The sequence below is a fragment of the Streptopelia decaocto genome, assembly GCF_964273445.1.
Source record: "Streptopelia decaocto genome assembly, chromosome: 6".
NCBI lineage: Eukaryota > Metazoa > Chordata > Aves > Columbiformes > Columbidae > Streptopelia > Streptopelia decaocto.
In genome coordinates, this window is record NC_138660.1 from 58557259 (window position 1) to 58577289 (window position 20031).

The window sequence follows — 20031 nt, forward strand, 5'->3', positions numbered from 1 at the left end:
ACGTTGTCAGCTAGCTGGGACATGGCCAACGGAGTGCTCAGGTTGCAGAAGGTTACAGTTTTCAGCTGTTTCTTGCTGTGTATTTTATTAATGTGCCTAAATAGGAGACACTGAGATAGCAGGTAAACGAACATTTTACACCCCTAACTTCACTGAAAGCTGAGGAAATGGATAATACCCAAATGTCACTACATATAAGCACAAGTGGATGCCAGATAAATACAGGTGTCATCACACTGCTGAGCAGACCCATGGAGGTGCCTTTTTTTTCCTCAGGGGGCAGATTCATCTTTTGCTTCCTACTGCACTGTTCCCTCAACAGTTACCCAGGTGCATGCTCTCCTCCCTTGCTGTAACCCAGGCAAAATACCTGGCTTTGATTGCAAATTGGGTAGATTTGTTCCTAAACTGACTGTCTGAGATTAGGAAGTAAAGGTCTGTATGGCTGGTTACTGGGTAAAGGCTCGGGAGCTTTCAGTGACACTTAACAGGCCTCTGCTGCAAAACTCAGCCTGCAAAACTTTGCCACACATTAAACTGGAGCTGGTGAATTGTCAGACATTGTCTAACATCGTTGAACTGGCTTTTGGGGACAGAAAGGGAAAAAAGGGACTGAAAGAATTTGGGGAAATTCGACCTTTACAGCTTGTTTCGGCATGCACAAAAGCAAGGTCACTTGGAAACAACTGGAATGTTGGTATCTGACTGCACAGAAAAGGGAGGAAACTCAAAATAGCATAAAATGTGAAAACAAATACAGGAAAACAGAACCACAGTGGGAAAGTCATCTCAACCCACACAGAAACCAATATGAAGAAAACTGAAAGCAAAGGTGGTAAAGCAGTACTGCCTGTTCACAATGTGGGATCCTTAAAAAAGAAAAAGGAGGTGCCACGGGGGCCAAATCACCCCAAATCATGGCCTTGCTGGGAAGCTTCTAAATTTAAAAATAATGTACAACTATACGTATCTAAAACAGGAGGAATAACCTGTACAGAAAAATGCAGAACTAAGCAGATGGTATTTTTATATTTTATTTATTAGTTATATTGAATAGCCAAACAAAAATGGTTTAATGCAGCCATAATTGTTAGTGCATTAAGTGAAAGCTATTTGTTTCACACCACCATAAAAGTAATTAGCAGGCTATTTAGTGCAGAGTAGTAATGAAGTATCTTCATAATACTTAAACCACATATTGGAAGCAATGGAAATGTCATTTCTATCCTGAAAAAGAAAAGAAGCAAAAGATCACAGCTGCAAACAGCTGATGCTCTAACAGCTGTATAAAATCCTTCCAGCAGATGGGTTACATGATGGTACACATGATGACAGATGGAATAACACAAAGCGTTTGATCAAATAAAAGCCAGGAGTGGATCTATCTGTTTTGGTGGTCAGGCTGAAGACTTGTGGGAAAAAGTGCACATCACATTCACTGGTAAAATATGATACACAATTTGATATTTGACAAGTGCAATAAGTACTGATGCTGGACTTACAAGACCAAAATTCTGTAAAGGTTACACATATAGAGAAGCATTATTCGAGGAAGCAAATTATGTGTAAAAACAACAGATATCATTTGATGAGAAAAGATCGTGGTTTTTAGCTGACGGGAAAATGACAAGTGATTTAAGTACAGCAGCAGAACAAAGTAACTTCTTTCTCCTTAGTGCTTGGATAGCAAATTAATTGCTACATGTTCAGTTATTACACTTAAGAGCTGGCAGTCGATAAATTTCTCTATTCAATTCCTCTTGCTTTCAATTCTGATCGAACCCGCCGCAGATAATGAGGATCAGGGTAACCAAAACTAGGAGAAAAAGAAAATAATTGTTTGGGCTACTTCTGCAGTGAAGCACATGACAGTTCTACAGAACCTTCTCATCAAAATATCTTAAAACACTTTACAAATTGGATGCACTTAATTCTTACTCTATGGGGGACAACAGAGCCTATTTTACAGGTCAGAGAGGTGGTACAGACAGGGTAAAACCATAAACTTTAAAAAAGCAGCTGCTGACACTAAGAACTTGATTTTCAAAGCTGCCTGCTGTCTCACTTGAAAATGGAAGCGTGCTTGGGTGTGCTTCTTTCTAAAAATCAAACCTGAAGCATAACCAAGTGAGCATTCAAAACACAAATGTAATGTCCCCCCCTGGATTTTAAGTAGCATATCACCAAAAGCGTGCACGAAGCAAGTGATAAGTACAGAGAGCACTTGGGCAGCGGGGGGGATAAAGCAGAACTGATACTTTTTTCACAGCAGTTATTAACTGAGTAGGTGCTTTACACAACTCACTAGTGAATGAGTGGCCTGAGGGGCAACCGAAGACTCGGGTCACCCTTGTTCCAACTCTCCAAATTGGTGAATATGGATCCACATGTCTGGGTCCATAGGGCATTCCACAATCACTTTGCCAGTGGCAAAATCAGAAAGCTCTAAGGCGGAAAATATTCAGGGTAGCCTTCCTGACACACCTGAGTAGCAACAAAATTACAGAAACAGAAGACTACTTACTTGGTAGGTCCTCCAGTTTTAGAAGTTTTGTGGTGAATATCATTCCATGTGATAACACCTTGTGCACCAGTAGTACGTGACTGCCCCACTGTGAAAATCAATTTTTGATTAAAGGCTCTTTGGAGGAGCTGCAGAATTTCTTGCCCTTCTTTATTGTTAGGTAAATATGCTGTTCGAGAAGTTGAACCGTAAGGTTTCCCTGGGTTTGGATGGTTCTTCTGTTTTGCAGAAAAACAAAACAAAACCACATTGTGTATCATAAATGCTTTGAAAGTGTGAAAATTACACATCCCAGCTTTCACAATACTTTTAATCCTGTCTTTGATTCAGAAAGGACAGAGCATGACTGATGACTGTTTTGAGGAGTTTCGTGTAAGTTTCAATCACATTTTCTTGTCATCACTCATGCATCCATTGTTATTTAAAATATTTTCTTTCTCTTTGCTATCCCAAATGCATGCAATCTCACCCCCAGCTTCTTCATTTATTGCATTTTCAGTCCTCATCATGACTCTAAGCACGTAACATAAGCTGATTTCTCACCTGGAAAGCTTACAAGCCAGCCCACTATTCATTTCTGTCCAATGCCTCAGAGAATCCTAATTATACTCATAAAATTTTGTTTACATTATATCACTCCATAGATTTCAGTTCAGCTATTCCTAATGTACAAATTAGAGACAGGTAGCTCTGTCCTGGTGCATATAAGATGGAGGGCTACCATTTACTATTTAATTCCTACTATGTTACTTAATTGCAGCCCAAAATGCTGAATTCAGCACCTGCAGATTTGGACAGAACAAAGAAATGTCTCTCCTGGTCATGCATTAGAATGATGGAAAAATAGTTAATTTTATATTCAGTATCAGTTTTGTTGTGGGAGAAATATCTTTTATGAATCTTTAAATATACTTACAGTTTGAATACCACCGCGCATACTATATGTAATCTCAATAGTACCACAACCGGGATAACCAGGGATAGAGGAATGCATCGTTCTAAATGACATTGTTCCCTCTGGCTGATCTCCTTCCACGAGTCCATAGACGGTGTTACAAACAGGACAAGCTTGCTTGTAACTCATGGCCACGTCAATGCAAACTTTACAAAATGCATGATTGCACTTTCTCAGTACTTCTTTATTATTGATTTGCTCCATGCAAATAGGACACATATCTTTGTCGTCTTCTTCTGCTTTTGCCTTAGCCCCTCCTTCAGAAGAAAGATGATTCTTCTGCCTGCTGTTGTATTTCTTCTCAGACACTCTTGTAGATTCTTGATGGCTGAGATCAGAGAACGGTGCTGCCCTGTTTTTATTTTGCGTTGATTCTTCAATGTTAAGAAGACTCATAATGTGCTTTTCAGCAGCATGAAGTTGTTTTGGTAAACCACTTAAGATGAATTTGCCTTCCTTCTTCTTCAGTTTTACATGCAGATCTTCCAATTGTTTTTCATTAAGTAGCATATTTAATATTTTCTTCTGATGTTCTGAAAGCTTCAAGCTGATAAGTTTTTCTCTTAACATGGCAGAGGCATTCTGAAATGCAGTGATGAAACTTTCAGTAGCATGTGAAGACATATCAGAAGTTTTGATCTTAGGGACAAATCTTATGAGCATCTTCTGGCCACACAAACTGTTCTTTTTTATTACGGTATCAAATTTGTCTTCAATGTCTTCAATTTCTTTGCTTAATATTGTTTCCAACAATTTAAACACAGAAGCATCAACTTCAATTCCATTCCTGTATTTGTACAGTTCAGATGATATTTTCATATTATTTTCAGCTTGGCTGTTCTCACCTTCCTCTGCTAGAAATTTTTTGGCAGCTAAAATCTCATTGACTGGACCACGCAGTAGCAATTGTTTCCCTTCCTCTTTAGCAATAAGATTACTAAACCTAGCATTTAATTCCATTACTGTCTTGTTTACTGTGTAAAAGTTTGTTATGGGAATTATTTCCTGTTTCAGATCTTTTACACTTTTCTGAAAAGCTCTGATAAAATAATCATTAGCTTCCTGTATCGACGTAGGGCTTCTATCAAAAATCAAATGTAGTGATGTGATTCCATCATAACAATCTTTACTTCTTATACATGCTCCAAATTTTTCATGTAGCTTTTGGATTTCTTTTTTGCAGGTATGACTGAAATATTCATAAAGAGCTGACTGAACTGTAAACTCCTTCGTGTCTTCAGTATTCAGATCATTTTGATCTTCCAAACCATTTTTACTTTCAGAATGTGAAAAATCGTGGTTTGAGTCATTGCCTGCGAGGATATCCTTAAAGTAGTGATAAGCTTTTTCAATATCTGTAAAATCTCCTGTTAATTTCTCAGAGCCGTCAATATCAGGATTTCCTTCTCTTTTTAAATTTGGGCATATAATGGTAATTTTTTCCCTTTGCTGCTTAGTGAACATACTGGTATTCAAAGTTGCGGATACCGTAAGAAATATCTAGAGAGAAGACAAGAAGTCAGTATTTGTTTTTTGTAAGGTTCTTTGCTTGCTGCTTCTGTATTTTGAGTGAGGAAAAGCTCTAGACGCCTCAGTAGGGCCAGACTACAATAGACATAGTGTTTCTTTTCTGTCATGTATACTGACATTACACATGTAGGTAAAGCAAACCACTTGTAAGTCAGCAGCAAAAATGAAATTTGTTAATGTTATCAGCACTGTGAGAACAAAGACAATAACTTTGCTACTTAGTTTGAGCCTGTGATCAGTACGTCCCAGCTCCTGACCTCTGGTAATACAATTACCACAACTAACACCATTTTATAAGGTGAACGGCCATTCCTTCTGACCGAGCCAGTCATGTATTAGTCCCTTTTCCCCTCATTATCAGGCCCTGAAGGTCCTGCGCACCAAACAGACAAAGCAAACAGATTTTTACTTCCCCTCCCTGTCATCCTCAAGGCTCCTGGGCACTGGGCCCACTCCTCCACTCCTTGCCGGCCTTGAAGGTCCCGGCATCCCGCCAACCAGGTGGCGATGACCCCACCACAGAACTGGGAAGCGTAACAGCACACAGAGCGCTGTCTAAAAAAAGAAAAAGAGTCTACCAGAAAAATAAAAGTCTAGATTATGCTTGTTACATCGATAGGGCAAGCCAAGTGTTAAGATTTGACAGGACCCGCAGAGGGTCCAGGTGATTAAAACCCATAAGCTAAGCTGTGCTATAAAATTCCCTGCTCTGCTGCTTATAAAATGGGACTACACTGATTCTGCATGTAGAAATCCTGTGCTATTCTGATCATTAATTCTATGCTCATCATAAGATCCTATTAAAAATAAAATAAAGCTTTAATTGTAACTAAAACTTAGTGCTGTCATCACTCTGCCATGGAACTCCAAACGACCCTGTCTGTCCCCTTAGTGTTGGGTGACACAGACACAACATGTTTTAACAGCACATGTAAGTTATATGACATTGTTCTTTAGTTGTGTAAGGCTTTATAGTTATCTCTACTATCTTTCCTTAAAAGCTTCTTAAAAGTCACATTTCAGTAACTCGGAGTTAAGGCAGAAAACAGGATTTTGAAAAATATTAACAAACATGTTGACATAGCTACTTTGCACAGAAAGAAACTTGCAGTATACTGCTGCACATGTCAAATAACCAAATAACTACATTAGCACATGCTCAAAAAGCCACATCTATGCTACTACGTAAAGCAGGGTAAACCCTCTGGGCCAGGTGTGTCACAGTAGAGACACATCCACATCACATAAGATGTAGCCTGGCCCTGCTCCCTGTCCCTAACGCACAGCTGATCTTTTCTGCATAACTTTTAAGTGTCTGAAACAACGTTACACCTCGCTAGAGCGGATTTTCTAACACTGAGATAAGGGATGGAAGTAAATAGGGCTGTTCAAGGGTGCAAAACATGCTGAAATAGTGTTAGAGGTCTGCATAGCAGGAAGCGATCCAAATCTCATACAACCCTTCCAGCTTTTGGGAGCAGTCCTTGGTGCATGGTACCCCCGAAACCTGCCAGGGCTCTGCTCTGGGGAGCAGCGGTTGGCACACGCCAGAGCCACGCAGGAAAACACGCTGCCAGGTAACATGTGGATGACCTGTGGTCCAGCACCCAAAAGCCGCTCCTCACCCCCACTCTACTGACTCATATAATGTGACTGACATTCGCTTGACATCAAATATTGAAGTGCAACATGAAGCAACGCAAAGGACTTGTGGAACTACAAGGGGGGCAGGCTGTGACACTGCTTGTTACTGCTCTTCCCCATGTACCTTGTTGGTAATGACTTCTCTTGCCGTGTCCCCATGGCCTTCAGCTGCCTGCTGCTCCTCCAACCTCTGCGGCGGTGGGGAAGCGCTGGAAGAGTCTGAGGAGCTGGGGGACACCTGCTGTGTGAGATGGCCCTTGTCCAGGTCCCCTTCTCCTGGCTGGATGACTATATTCAAACGTCTGCCACCAAATTCCAAGACGTGATCTGTGCGGGATTCCACGCTCTTCTTATCTGCAGGAATTTGAGGACAGGCAGAAAAGGCTGATGAAGCCACCTGACAGCTTGATGGCTACAAGTGGCCACAGTGACCACCTGCCCTCTGCCCCGCACCCTTTGCCCGCCCAGGGGCGCAAGATGGTTCCCCCGGCGGCCATTTCCCGCCCACTCACAGGGCTGCGGGACCTGCGGTGCGAACACCCCCTGTCCCGGGGCTCTGGGGCTCAACCGCCCCTCAGTGCCGGCGGCAGGGGCACCCGAGGCCCGCCCGTCCCAGCCCCCCGCCCCCGTACCTCGCTCCTGCTGGAAGTCCACCCAGTAGGTGCCGGGTTCGGGGCCCGCCCGCACCTCGCACTCGCCGCCCCCCGACCGCTTCCCGGACTGGAAGTAGCTGTGGAGCTTGAGCATCGGCTTCTCGCCGGCGTCGGGCGCGGGGCAGAGCCGCACCAGCAGCGGCGAGGCCGCCATGACTCCCACCGCTGCCCGCTTTCGCTTTCGTTTCCCGCTCCGCCGCTCGGGGCCGCGCTTCCCCGCCCCGGGCCCGGCTCCAGCTCCCGGCGCTGAGGAACGAACGGCGGCGCCGCGCAGCGCTCGTCAATGGGGATCTTCCAGGTAACACAGCGGGGCGGGGGGCCGGGTGGTGCCTGCCCCCGCGGGGCGGCCTCGGCTGGGCAGCCGCTCCCTCACCGGCCCGGGAGCGGCGGCTGGAAGTGCCACAGGCCGGGCCGGCGCGGCTGGGACTTAACGCGGCTGGCGGGTTTGAGGTACTGGGGAAAGAGAAAACAAACCCGGCCGTTCTCTGGCCTGGCTCTGGGGACGAGGTAAAATTTCCCGGAGGAGGCTGTGGGTAACTTGACCCGCAGCGGTCCGGTCACCGGCATTTCACCTCTGTACAGCATTTTAAATACTAGAAAACTTAGCGCAAATTTTTGAGAAGGTGGTGCTGCCGGTTTTGCTTGCAACAGAGCTGCTCGAGTAAGAACAGAGCCCATCGGGCAATAACGTGTCTTTTCTCTTTTTTTAATTTTATTTTTACAACAGAGTTACATTCCAGGGGCCTCCAAAGAGAAGCCGGGTTTAGGTAAGCCTCTCATTTAGCCATCTGCCAAGTGCGTTCCTGTGTTTAAGTTGAAAATTGCCAGCTACAGCCAGCAAACAGAAGAACATCAGCGTGGAATAGCCAAAATCGACCTGTATGTATGAATTAGATACGATTGTGAATCAATATTATTATTCATTACTTCAACAGGATTTGTTTGCATTTCTCTTTTAAAAGGAAGAGCTCACAAGTGTTTTGATGAATCAGCGTGTATACCTGATGAGTTCAAAGCGTTAGACTCTTTTCACAAGTACATAGCAAACCCCACAGAAAAGTTTGATTTAACTTCTGTAAATTTATTTATGTTGGTTAACATAGCTACTACATATAGTACTGCTGCCATCTGCCAGGAGAGGGCTGTATAGCCATAGTGATAAAATAAAAACCATACGAAATATAAATACTCTTTACTGTTATTTTCGCTTCCTAAAAAAAGTGGTTTAGAAAGCACTTCTGAATTTTTAAGGTCCTTACAAAGAAGGAACTTGCTCATGTGCTTTAGGAAGAGCCACAGAATTAAAGACAAAACTCAGCGTAATATCTCAGTGTCACGGGTTCAAGAATTTATCAGCAAGTGTTCCTCTGCCGTGAGTTACCGACTCTGCCAAGGCCTGGGGTACCCAGGACCTTGCTGGAAACTGATAACAAAATGCTATGAACGCCCTGGAGAGGGCAGAGTCCGGCTTCAGCCGTCTCAGCAAAACAAGCTCAGACGGGAAATAAAATAGTGTTTTCTGCTTTTACAAGCATTTTGAAGCCCTGATTACAGCGTGGCTTTTCACATTTGCCTTCTCAGCGGGAGTTTTAGTGGCAAATGCAGCACAGTGTCACAGTGGCACTGCGGCCAGTTAACAAAGCCCTGTAACAGCATGTCTTTTGAAGATATTCCTCTCCTAGTTGCTCTGTTTTTTCTCATCACCTTTTATTCTTAGCCCACTCAGTTGTGCTGCTGCATCAGTCTTTGAGGTTGGTGCTCTGAATCAAATTAAGTTTTGTGGTGTGGTGGTTTTTGTTTGTTGTTTGTTTGTTTGTTTGTTTTAAATTAAGATTATATCACTGATTGATTTAAGAATATGTCCCTGAAAATGGTTGTGTCAGCCTAATGGTGGGGAGAATAAACAGTAGGAAAAAGAGAGGTCTGACATCTGCTGGGTCACAAGAAGATAATCTTGAAGACTGACTACTTCAGAGGAGGGTGAGTGGTCTCTCTGAGGACACTGAGCAGCAGCTGCCTTTGTTCATTTCCTAGAACCGAGCTGGTTGTTGATTGAGAAGATGAAACTGAAAGTATTTGCACGCTTACAGGAAAGGGTGGACAGCATGATACTGGTTGTTTCTCAGAATCCCAGTAGGTTAAGCTGACAGAGCGCCCTTGAACTTTACACTTTCCTGAAACTCATACTGCTGTGATTCATCAGGCATTGGAAGGAAATAGAAGGTCTTGAGGAAAGGTGAGAAAGGAGCCACTGTAATAGATGGGGAGGTTAATTTGAACAGAATAATGAACAGCACTTGAGGCCTTGATTTCTTTGCTTAGTTGGGCTTTCCAAGTCTATGAAAAAGGGAGAGAGAAGGTGCTATGCCAAAAGTACTAGTAAGTGATGACAATAGGATAAAGTTGAGAGCTATAAACCACACTTCTATATAAAAAGTGATGTTTCGACAGCAGTATCTTGGATTTCACATTATATTATTCTGTATCCTAGAGCCAAGCATCATAATGGATGAGGACAGCTTGATGATCCCCATCAATAAAGATGCCTATGAAGTTCTTAAGAGAAGAGAGAACTGTCTAAGTAATCTCATTTACAAAAAGTTTGCTTGTACATTGACCTTCAAAAGTACAGGGTGCACCATTGAAGTATACAGGAAAAAACTAAAGCAGGGAATTGACATTTGTGTTTGTAAGGATGATCTCACAAGACACAAGGCCGATGCTTTGGTGAATGCAGCCAACGAACGCCTAGATCATAAAGGAGGCCTCGCTTTAGCCCTTGTAGAAGCTGGAGGGCCAGAAATACAAGAGCAGAGCACTCTTCATATTAAAAAGCATGGAATACTCACAGCTGGCAAAATAGCAGTGACAGGTGGAGGGAAGCTTCCTTGTAAGAAAATTATTCATGCAGTTGGTCCAAGGTGGAACAGTTATGAAAAGGAAAGGTGTTGTGACCTACTTCAGGAAGCTGTTGTGAATGTTCTGAAGTATGTTACTGCTCCAGAAAATACTATAAGGTCTGTGGCTATCCCAGCAGTGAGTTCAGGTCTTTTTGGCTTCCCGATCAACTTGTGTGCTCAAGTGATGGTGTTGGCTATAAAAGAATTTGTTGAGGCAAGTCCACCATGCTGTCTCAGGGAAATCCGCCTGGTGAACATTGCTGAGCCTGCGGTTGCAGAAATGAAGAAGGCCTGTGAAAAATTTCTGGGTGATACCAGTTCACTTCAGGAAACTCTGCCAGCTTCACCAAGCCAGCCTTCACCTTTCATTGAAGTTGGAGGCATTCGCCTGCACATCATAAAAGGACTCATGGAAGAACAGAAGGTAAGTCTGTCCTGTAATATGTTGAGCATGGAGTTGCCCCCAAGTCTTTGCAGGATTTGGAGCCCAAGTTCATAATACATATTGTATCAGTCCACTAAATAGTTATCTTCTCATGCCAATGAGAATTTGCAAATGGTAAATAAATTATAGTGGCAAGGAGTTAAGTGTTTTTTTCTGAATGGGTATTAAACATGTGTTTTGTTTTGGGTTTTTTGGTACACATGCTGTTATGGGATTAGAGGAAGCAGCTAAAGATTGAATGGTTAATAATAACATATCCTTATGTTAATGTTTATTTTATTTTATTATAACATTATGGGAGTTCACATTTTATTATGCATTCCCTAAAAGTCTACTCTTATTTTTTGCCCTGCTTTTTTTCCTATAATTTATGTTCTCACAGGTGTCACTACTGGAATTACTCAGTAAACACTAGAACGGCTGAAAATAACTTATACAGATGAGGTGCACCTTATCTTTAAACAGTGCATCATTGAAATGGATTCATTTAACTTTTTAGCTAGAAAATCTGATGCAAAATATGGTTTTAGTCATAGTAATCCAGCAGAGCTCTTAGACTGGGAGCTACATCACAGGGATGGCATTTGCTTTTAGCAAATACCGTATCTTTAAAACATTAATAACTTTTATTTCAAAGAAGTATCTTAATTGAATAGGAAGTTCATTTTTTTTGAGGTGAGAGCAAAGGATCACAAAGTTGACACTGTGAGGAATTTGATTAACCATTTCTACAGCATTGAAAGATGCCACATGCCCTCAAGACTGAGGAAAATATGCTCCAAAATCTCGTATATTTAGATAATCTTCAACAACTAAAGTTAGAACAATTACTGCTGTTATCAGCATTCTGTAAACAGTTTTTTTGCCTTTTACATATTTAATTTGGAATACAGAAGACCTGCTATGGGAATCTGCTGTTTCCGTTGGGAATTGGAAGGAACCACAGCTTTGCAGTTCCCCTGCGTGCACTGACCCTGCTAGTTTGGTGACGGGTGCTTGCTGCCCTAAGGTGGGGGACATCTGCGTGGGCTGGGATTGCAGACACAGCCATCCTTCTCTCCTGCAGAGATAGAGATAATTGCCTGCAGAATTGCATTTGATGAAGTGCCTATGGGTCACTTCTATAGCTGTGGAAATAATTCTGTTGAATATATTCTGATGACTTGAACAAGTCTTATGCATGCTGTTGGCTTCCGAAGGTGCGTACTTGGGTGTATTCCAGCACTGCCCTTAGAAGTAGTAAAAGAACCTTTCAAACACCTGATGTGCTGCAGACAGGCTTTTTGAAAGGATTTGTCCCTAGAAAGATTGCTGTCTATAGTAGCAAAGCTTGCAAATAGTAAACTTGAAGCATACTCAAACTTTGCACTCTTTTCTTCCAGACTACAGCTATTGTTAATTCTGTGACTGTGAGTGGCGACCCTGACTCTCCAATTTCAAGAGGAGTGCTGCAAAAAGCAGGTTCAGGTCTTCAGGATGAACTTAAGGCTTCTCTTAGATATTCTTCGTCTTATAAGCCAGTCGTATTTACAAAAGGACATAATCTACCCTGTGTGTTTGTACTGCACATCGTACAGCCACAATACCACCACAGAGTGTTACTGTGTGAGGTGATGATCAGTTAGATTGGATTTGAATTGATTTTCATGTTGAGTGATGTGAGGACTAAAACACTTGTTTTTCCTGCAGGAATTAAAAGCTGTTGTGACAAGATGCCTGTGTTCCTTGCAGGGCTATGAGCATTCCTCAGTTTCTTTTCCAGCAAATGGGATTTGGTCATCAATGCTGCCTGTTGATATAGTGGCAGAGATCATGATTGAAGAGGTTTTAAATTTTGGCATGGCTCACCCTGAGATAAAGATAGATGTGCAGTTTGTCCTGTGCCAAGATGACTACTATGGCTGTCAGGTAACAAATTTGCTAACTACCAATAAGGAAAACCCCAAACTAAAAATATTCCCATAGATGACTACAAATTAAGATAATCTGAATTCTGTACTACTTATAACATTTGTGAGCAGCAGGTCCCTTTATGAATTTATTTATCTCATTAACAGCTATTATTAATCTTTATTTTCTCTTCACTAAACCAGAAGTCTTCACCCTGTGATCTGATAACAAGGGGAAGGCGCTCTGAAATTCTCACGATTGTCAGAGAATTTATAAGAGTCTACTCCTGACTCATTAGGGGATAAACTTATTCCTCTTTTGGAATTTTTGTAACAATTTTTTTTTAATATAAAGTTCCTCGAGCAAAACACTATCAGCACATTAGATGACCTAACTAGATAGAAGGGTTGCAAACATAGAATGGATAATTTCAACTGCAGAGTGCCATTTTTCAGCTTTTGAATGTTTGGCTGATGTGACTAATACACAACTATTTTAGAGAGTTTAGCCATCTATTATAAAAGCACAGAGTTTGCTTTTGTTCCCATATAACTTCAACCACCCATTCTTTCAACAGATGCAAGAACTAGGTGGAAGAGGGTTGGAACTAGATGATTTTTAATGTCCATTCCAACCCAAACCATTCCGATTCTACAGTCCCATAAACTCTAAAGGAAGCTGTATGACAGCAATGTGCTCATCACTTGATGCCTTGATAACCAGGGCACAGCAGAAATTCTTTTTGCTGAAAAAAGAAGGCAAGGCAATTTGTCAGATGCCAAATCCACTGCCTAGTAGAGTTGTGCTTCTCAGCAGCTTTCCATGTGTGGTCACAAAGAGGAGCTTTGGGGCAGGGGAATAGTCTGGGTTTTAAAACTGAGTAAGGATTCACCAGCATTAATCTGCAAATAATGAAGACCTTTTATCTACAGTGGTTCCATGAATTCTAGTTATGCCACAACCACAACGAGGTGGTAAAGGTGCCATTCAGTGTGTAAGGTGTCTTACCGTAGGAGATGTAGAAGAACAGGGAGGCATTTGATATTGTCAGGAATAACATTTTGAGAAAAGCTGACAAATGCCAGCTGTTAACATAATTTCAGAATTTGGGGGCGGTAGGGTTATAACTATAGCTGAAAACTGCTCATCTAACAAAGTTCTGAAGAGAGAAATTGCATATTTGACAACAGAGATTGCAAACTGCTCCTAAACTTTTCTCTTTTAAGGCTTTCCTGAGCAAATTTTATTCAGCAGCAGACAAACTGGAAAAAAATCAATGCTACAACAGAAACGATCATTTGAGTAAGTAATGCACAGAAGGGGCATTTCAAGTAAACAAGCGCTCCAGATTTGAGAATCTGAAATCACATTCCTTTAAAAAGAACTCAGTATTTGCAAATGCATCCTGGGGAAAGGGGGAGGCAAAAATGTATGAGTGCTTTGCATTTTTGCATGAATAGGAATGGAACTGGCCAGTCCCTTATAAGATTTTGAAGCATAAAGATCATCACCAGTGCCTAACTTGTTGGAAGTCATTTAGTGGAAGGCAAACAAATTCTGCATGTGTATGTGTTTGCTGTTGTTTGTTTTTTTTTTTTTTCCCTGGAAACTTTATTTCCAGGAATCTTCTTAGATCTTTTTTTTGAGCATACCAGAAGAGTAATGTGTTTCTTGCACTGTACACCTTGCATTACATATAGGAATTCATGACAGCACTTGAAAGCTCTTTGCTCTTCCAATGCACTTGTATTAAACAAAAAAAATAATAATCTTTCTTCCAGGTCCAGAGTCAGGCAGCCAAAGCATAAAACACACTGCAAATAATGAACTGTCTATTGAACTTAAAGGGAACACACGTACAGCATTGGAAGCAGCAGAATCGTGGATCCAAAGCATCGTACAGATTCAGGAAAGGCACCGGGCTGTTATTGAAAACAACTATATTTTTAGCCTTGGTAAAAAAGAGTTTGCAGAACTATCTCGAGAGCAGCACTCTGGCGTATGTGTATCAGAAGACGTGAGAGATGGGAAAGCAACACTGGAATTTCAGGGCCCTCCCAATGCTGTGATTGATGCAGTGCTCACAACTGAGAAATTACTCCTTCGTATGCAAGAGAAGACCACAGCCAAACAAGAGGAACTGCTGTTGTTAATGGGTATGTAAATAAGTGACTCATTAAGTAAATAAGTGCCTAAATAAGGTCAAGTATGAAGCAACACATACCTATAATGCTGAGATTGGACAGAGGTACATTCAGTTCACACACATAGAGTGTTGCTTTAGTTACTGACATTACTGTACTTCTATCAAATAAACCCCTGCAAGACCATTTGGTAGCTTTGGTTACTCAGTGATACTCCCAGAAGGGCAGAGTTTATACAGCGGCTGGTGTTGCTGTACAGCCAGCTGTAACACCAGCTTCCTCCAGGACAGCTTCACTTCACAACCTGCCCACTGGAGACTTAGAAAATTTGCATTTAATTAACACATAACTTTGCTGAGCCCTCCTTCTAGCTACAGCTGGACCACTGTTCCAGGACCCACCAGTGGACTTGTTCTGCAGAGTCCTTGACTTCCATTAAGAGTTGATAGACCAGTGGCATTACAAAAAGCTTCTGAGTGATCTGTTTTTCCTTGTGTTTGTATAGTCATTCAATATAGATATTATTATATGAAAGCTGGGCTGTGGAGGGATGTAATGGAGAAGATAAATTGCTTTTCTTTGGTTCTCTCTCTCTGGTTTCTTTAATAAATGTAGAAAAAAATGAATAAATTAATATATAGCTATCAGTCCTGCTCAATATTAGCCTCTGGCATTACTTTGGAGAATATTTAACATTCTTTGTCCTTGACTAAACTACCAAAATAAAGTATTGGATTCCTTCTCCTTGCTTTTGCTTCAGATATTATGATACATGAAAATTTTACTGTATTATTTGTATCCAGGCCAACCAGAAGCAGGTCAGCTTTCAGGAGGACACCTCCACAAGACACATGCTACTAAATGCGTCCAGATTTCACTGGTGGAATCGCACCTTCAGGAATTTAAAGACAGACAGAAACAGTTTGAAAAAGCTGGGCTTCATGTTCTCAAGGTAATGAGGGTATTAATGGAAAAACTAAATCTTAGCTAATATATTTGAACTAATGTGTTTAACATACGCTTAAAGATTAACTATTTCCACATATTGCTTTTAAAAGTTAAGATCAAATCAGCCTAATCCTTAAAATAGATATAGTCTTTACTCCTAATAAAACATGTTTTAAATGTAATGCAAATAATCACTCAAAAAGTGTGGTTAAATTCTTAGAAGTCCTTTTAACTCTACGGTATATTCTTTTGCTTATTTCATGCTGCAAATGTTCCTTTATAGGACTCTAGAGAAACATAAGATTGGTATTTTAGAATGAGTACAATACTCCAGGACACTAATGCAGTGTCTCTGCTTTCTTGTGAGATTGAAACTAAAAATTAGAAACTGAATTTGTCAGAGTTATGATCTGATTAGTAGTGTGTTGTAGTTGGGATCTTGCTTGGATATCAGGGCTTTACCGACCGCGAGGAGTAACATAGTAATAAAGAGGTTTGTACACAGGGATGTGTGTGCCTAGTAGTAACTGGAAACCAGACTGCCACATGCCCAACTGCCTTTTGTACAGGAAAGGTATTTATCTGAAATAATGGCAAATACCGACTGGATGAAAGCAACTGCTTCTTGATCTGCAGAACTGAGTACTTTGAGTCTCAATGCAAAAGCTACATCAGAATTTAGAACAGCGCTACACTCAGGATTGCTCAGAGCTCAGTTAAACGACTTTTAGGAGAGCAGAAGCTTGATGGTGCTTCAGCACCTGCTTGTTTTTAGCTGAGCAGCCAAAGGTCTGGTGTGAACGGGTGGCTGGACAAGGGCCTTGCAGGCCCCTGGCACTGACTTTTGCCTGTGGCGCTCAGGTGTGCGGTGAGAGCTGCAGCGTGGCCAGTTCACCTGGAGTTCTGTGTTGTGTTACACTGCACCCTGCCACGCTTTCCACACACAACCTACCACAAGGGTCCTCTTATCTGTGGCCCTTTTTTCAACCCCCTCAAGAGCTCTAAAGTTTTGATCGAGAGCTGAGGTTCTCCACATCTCACAGGACACTTGCGGTTCTTTACAATAAGCACTCACAGAGTTTATTCTCTCATATGGTTGATAATCTGTTCAGCACAGCTCAAAAACTGGAAATCAGTACACTGGGATGTATTCCCACAGATTTCAGTGAGAGGCATGGGACAGTGCCATGGTGCTTTTTCTGTCGATAGCTGCACACTTCACACACCTTATCCGCTGTGTGGCCAATGTATATAACATAAAGCACATGTTCTTACATTGAAGAACACAGCCTGAACAAGAGCGCTCACAGATTTCATGGATATTCCTCTCCTTTTGCTTATGCTACACTATTATTTATGTTACAGGTTGAAAAGATATATAATCCTCTTTTATCTGCTGCATTCCAACAAATGAAAAGAAACATGGAAGAAAAACACGGTACATCCAAAATAACCTCCAAGCTGTACCAGCATGTTCCTGCTCAGTTCTGCAGCTCGGTGTGCCAGACTGGCTTTCACAGGATGTATTCTCCACCAACAGGTAATAACTTGCTTTGGCATCTTTAATCAAAATGAACAGTGACTGACTACTAAAGCTGGATTAAAAATCAGAAAAAATGGTGTTCCTAAACAAGAACTGTTTCTTACCTGCATTTAGAGTCACATGAGCTTACTTTTTTATCTATAGTGAGAACTTCCTGTTTTTCCTTCCTGATACTGTAGAGTCAGTAAGGCTCTGGGAAGATAAGCCTGGATTCTAGCCTAGTGCAGACACTGACAGAGTTGTTAATACACACATAATGCCATGTCCAAGTTTTATTTTGTTGCGTCGCTGTTTAAAGACAGACAACATCCTTATTTTCTTACCCAAACATGCATTCAGCAGGTTGTTTAACACATGTTCAAAGGAATCAGAGAACAACTGACACTTGAAGGTATTTTAAAGGTTATTTAGCGTCATCCTCTGCTCAGATCAGGTGTGATCAGAGACAGCACATGATCTGACTGAGCAGACTGCCACTCAAACCGGAGTGCGCTTAGGAAGAAAATTATGGTGTCTATGAAATACTGTAGTAGACACGTTTTCAGAAGCAGAAGCTTCATCCTGCAATAAGTGCAGAGCGTGAATTGGGATTTCAGGCAATAAACTGTTCAAAAAGATTTGCCTTCCTTTGACTGTCCAACATACATGGCACATTTTCATGCTTTCAAAGTAATAAATAGGATGATAGTCAAATTTCCTTTCTTTGCACTTTTCCACACTATACAGTAATAGCATTTTTATGCAGTATTCTCCTTATAAATACTGAAGGGGTTTTTGGTGGGTTTTTTTTGTACTTTGCATTATTAAAATCCTACCTTCTCTGGTGCTTATCAGACTCCTTAGTACATGATGACAGAAGTGTTTCTATAAATACATTATATCTTAACGTTTCTATCACTGGATTAAGTTAAATCCAAATGATCATCAATGGAATAGCAATTAAAACGGAATGGCCATCAGCCGTCATTGCTTATTATTTCAATGGGAGGGCAGTGCTAGCATATTAACGCAGATTACTTCCAAAAGGTTGGCACGTGTTAAGCAGTAACATAAAATGTCATATTGAATCAAGAAGCAGTCTCTTAGTACTACCACCCCAAAAGAACCAATTGTTAAAGGCTTCTTCCCCCCCCCCTTCTGAAATTTTTTTCTTTCTTTTTTCCAGAACAAAAATACGGCGCTGGCATCTACTTTAAAAGGAACCCAAAAGGCCTAATCGAGGGTAAAAACATGTGGGAAACAAACTCTAAAATGTATGTGTTTGAGGCTGATGTATTAACAGGCTTCTACACTCAAGGCAAGCCATCTTACATTATGCCACCTGCAGCAGAGGGTGATGCCATTCAAGTCTATGACAGCTTAGTAGATGATGTAAACAATCCTGAGACCTTTGTCATTTGCAACGGTGTTGGGGCTCTTCCACAATATTTGTTGACTTGTTTCCCAGTGAGGGAGAGTTATGCGACCTTCTGAGGAAACCAGCAAACTTAAAGAGGTGAATGTATCAGGTGAAAGCCATTTCCCACTTAGGGACATGCTATTAAATACACATAGTTATGACAAATGTGAGGCAATACTTCACAATTTCTAACAATAGTTGCTGTTACAGTTTTCACTAGTTAAGAGATCCTGAACACTGCAGATAAATGTATTCAAAATAAAAATTTCAAATGACACTGTCAGCTAACCTGTTATTTTTCCACATAGTCTTAAGAACATGACTTGGACTGTATTTGAGCTTCAGATTATTCAGTGGTATTCAATCTCTTTGAAAGGCTACAAAATACTAGAGAACTAGTTCAAGTTACAGCTTGAAATTGCTCTTCAATTAACCTACCTTTAACAATATCTTTTAAAGATTACAGTATCAACTGTAGATATCCTCACATTGCTTCTGTAGTGACCTAAAGAAAAGCCTAAGAGCTCTTACACTAATTTCAATGTAAATGGGGATTCAGTCCAGCTGTCAGGTACTTGGAGACCTTCTGTACTAAAGCCTGAAACTATTTGTGAAATTAGCAAGGTTTAAAACAAATCTGTTGCCTCAAACTAAGAGCTACTACCAGATTTGTCTAATATGAAGCATTTAAAACCACCAGTTATGGCCTAAACTGAACACCTGAACAGCTTATAACAGTGTTGTCACACAGAAATAAAGGCTTATCTGTCAATATCACGTCATCTTCTGGATTGAGAAGTCATCCATGGTTAAAACTGTAATTATCTGGGGAGAAGAAAGTCTTGCATAGAACTATTAAAAAACAAAGACAAGGTCATATGAAAAGCATTTCATATAGCACTGTTTCATACATATAGCACTATTTCATAAAGCACTGTGCTAATGGAGAGCAGTCTGAACCCCAAAACATAGATGAAATGAGTATTTAAGAAAACTCTTCAAAATAATTTGTTAATGAATTCCCAGCACATTTGTGCTGCATCTGTGACTCCCAAGATAATAGTCATAGTGCTAGGAACCACTCATGTATGCAAAAGAAATTGTTTTAAAAGTCTTAATTCTGAACTGTAAGGGAGGTTGCTAGTGGAAAATATTTTTGAACCATCGCAAACTAGTTTTAAATTAATATTTTAAAAATTAGTGTTAAGATTAGCTGTTGTTGCTAAAGGGTAGCTTTTATATTAAGTGTATGCTCTAGTGTAATGTTAAATGAGAAAAAACCCCACACCAATCAACCAAACAAAACACCAACCGAAAACAAAACCCATGAACTTGTCAGAACCATCTTAACAGATACAAGTTTGTTTTCACACAAATCCCAAGGTTGCTTTTAGATAGTATGCTGGAATTTTGAAAACAGAATTATTCTATTTCTACTTTAACATTTCAATTTAAG

The 20031-nt window shown here is 40.9% G+C and overlaps 2 protein-coding genes across 7 annotated transcripts; one reads left to right on the forward strand and one right to left on the reverse strand.

Annotated features, from left to right (window-relative positions):
- Positions 1 to 1018: 1018 nt before the first annotated feature.
- On the reverse strand, positions 1019 to 7498 carry DTX3L (deltex E3 ubiquitin ligase 3L). Its single transcript, XM_082056242.1, has 5 exons — positions 7286 to 7498; positions 6778 to 7007; positions 3441 to 4979; positions 2525 to 2742; positions 1019 to 1816 (listed from the first exon to the last, which is right to left on the reverse strand). The coding sequence occupies exons 1-5, from the start codon at positions 7458 to 7460 to the stop codon at positions 1747 to 1749; spliced, it is 2232 nt and encodes a 743-aa protein (XP_081912368.1). The 5' UTR covers positions 7461 to 7498; the 3' UTR covers positions 1019 to 1746.
- Positions 7496 to 19349, forward strand: PARP9 (poly(ADP-ribose) polymerase family member 9). Of its 6 annotated transcripts, none has more exons than XM_082056233.1 (10): positions 7496 to 7604; positions 8034 to 8185; positions 9798 to 10630; positions 12034 to 12261; positions 12341 to 12559; positions 13768 to 13843; positions 14323 to 14697; positions 15489 to 15637; positions 16999 to 17173; positions 18342 to 19349. In XM_082056233.1, exons 3-10 carry the CDS (start codon positions 9812 to 9814, stop codon positions 18647 to 18649), a joined length of 2349 nt encoding a protein of 782 aa, XP_081912359.1. In that variant the 5' UTR covers positions 7496 to 7604; positions 8034 to 8185; positions 9798 to 9811; the 3' UTR covers positions 18650 to 19349. The 6 variants fall into 6 exon arrangements, with proteins under 6 accessions (XP_081912359.1, XP_081912357.1, XP_081912362.1 ...); XM_082056231.1 differs by having other exon boundaries at positions 7512 to 7604; positions 8034 to 8073; XM_082056236.1 differs by lacking the exon at positions 7496 to 7604 and adding an exon at positions 7687 to 7756 and having other exon boundaries at positions 8034 to 8073.
- The last annotated feature ends 682 nt before the right edge of the window (positions 19350 to 20031 follow it).

What these genes read in the sequence shown, in the direction of transcription:
- DTX3L (XM_082056242.1), bottom strand. Translation starts at nt 7,460, where the DNA reads ATGGCGGCCTCGCCGCTGCTGGTGCGGCTCTGCCCCGCGCCCGACGCC. An exon ending in GGACTTCCAGCAGGAGCGAG is followed by an intron (nt 7,008 to 7,285) that starts GTACGGGGGCGG and finishes AAATTCCTGCAG; the next exon opens with ATAAGAAGAGCGTGGAATCC. An exon ending in GAGAAGTCATTACCAACAAG is followed by an intron (nt 4,980 to 6,777) that starts GTACATGGGGAA and finishes TCTTCTCTCTAG; the next exon opens with ATATTTCTTACGGTATCCGC.
- PARP9 (XM_082056231.1), top strand. An exon ending in CAAAGAGAAGCCGGGTTTAG is followed by an intron (nt 8,074 to 9,797) that starts GTAAGCCTCTCA and finishes TCTGTATCCTAG; the next exon opens with AGCCAAGCATCATAATGGAT. An exon ending in ATGACTACTATGGCTGTCAG is followed by an intron (nt 12,560 to 13,767) that starts GTAACAAATTTG and finishes TTCTCTTTTAAG; the next exon opens with GCTTTCCTGAGCAAATTTTA.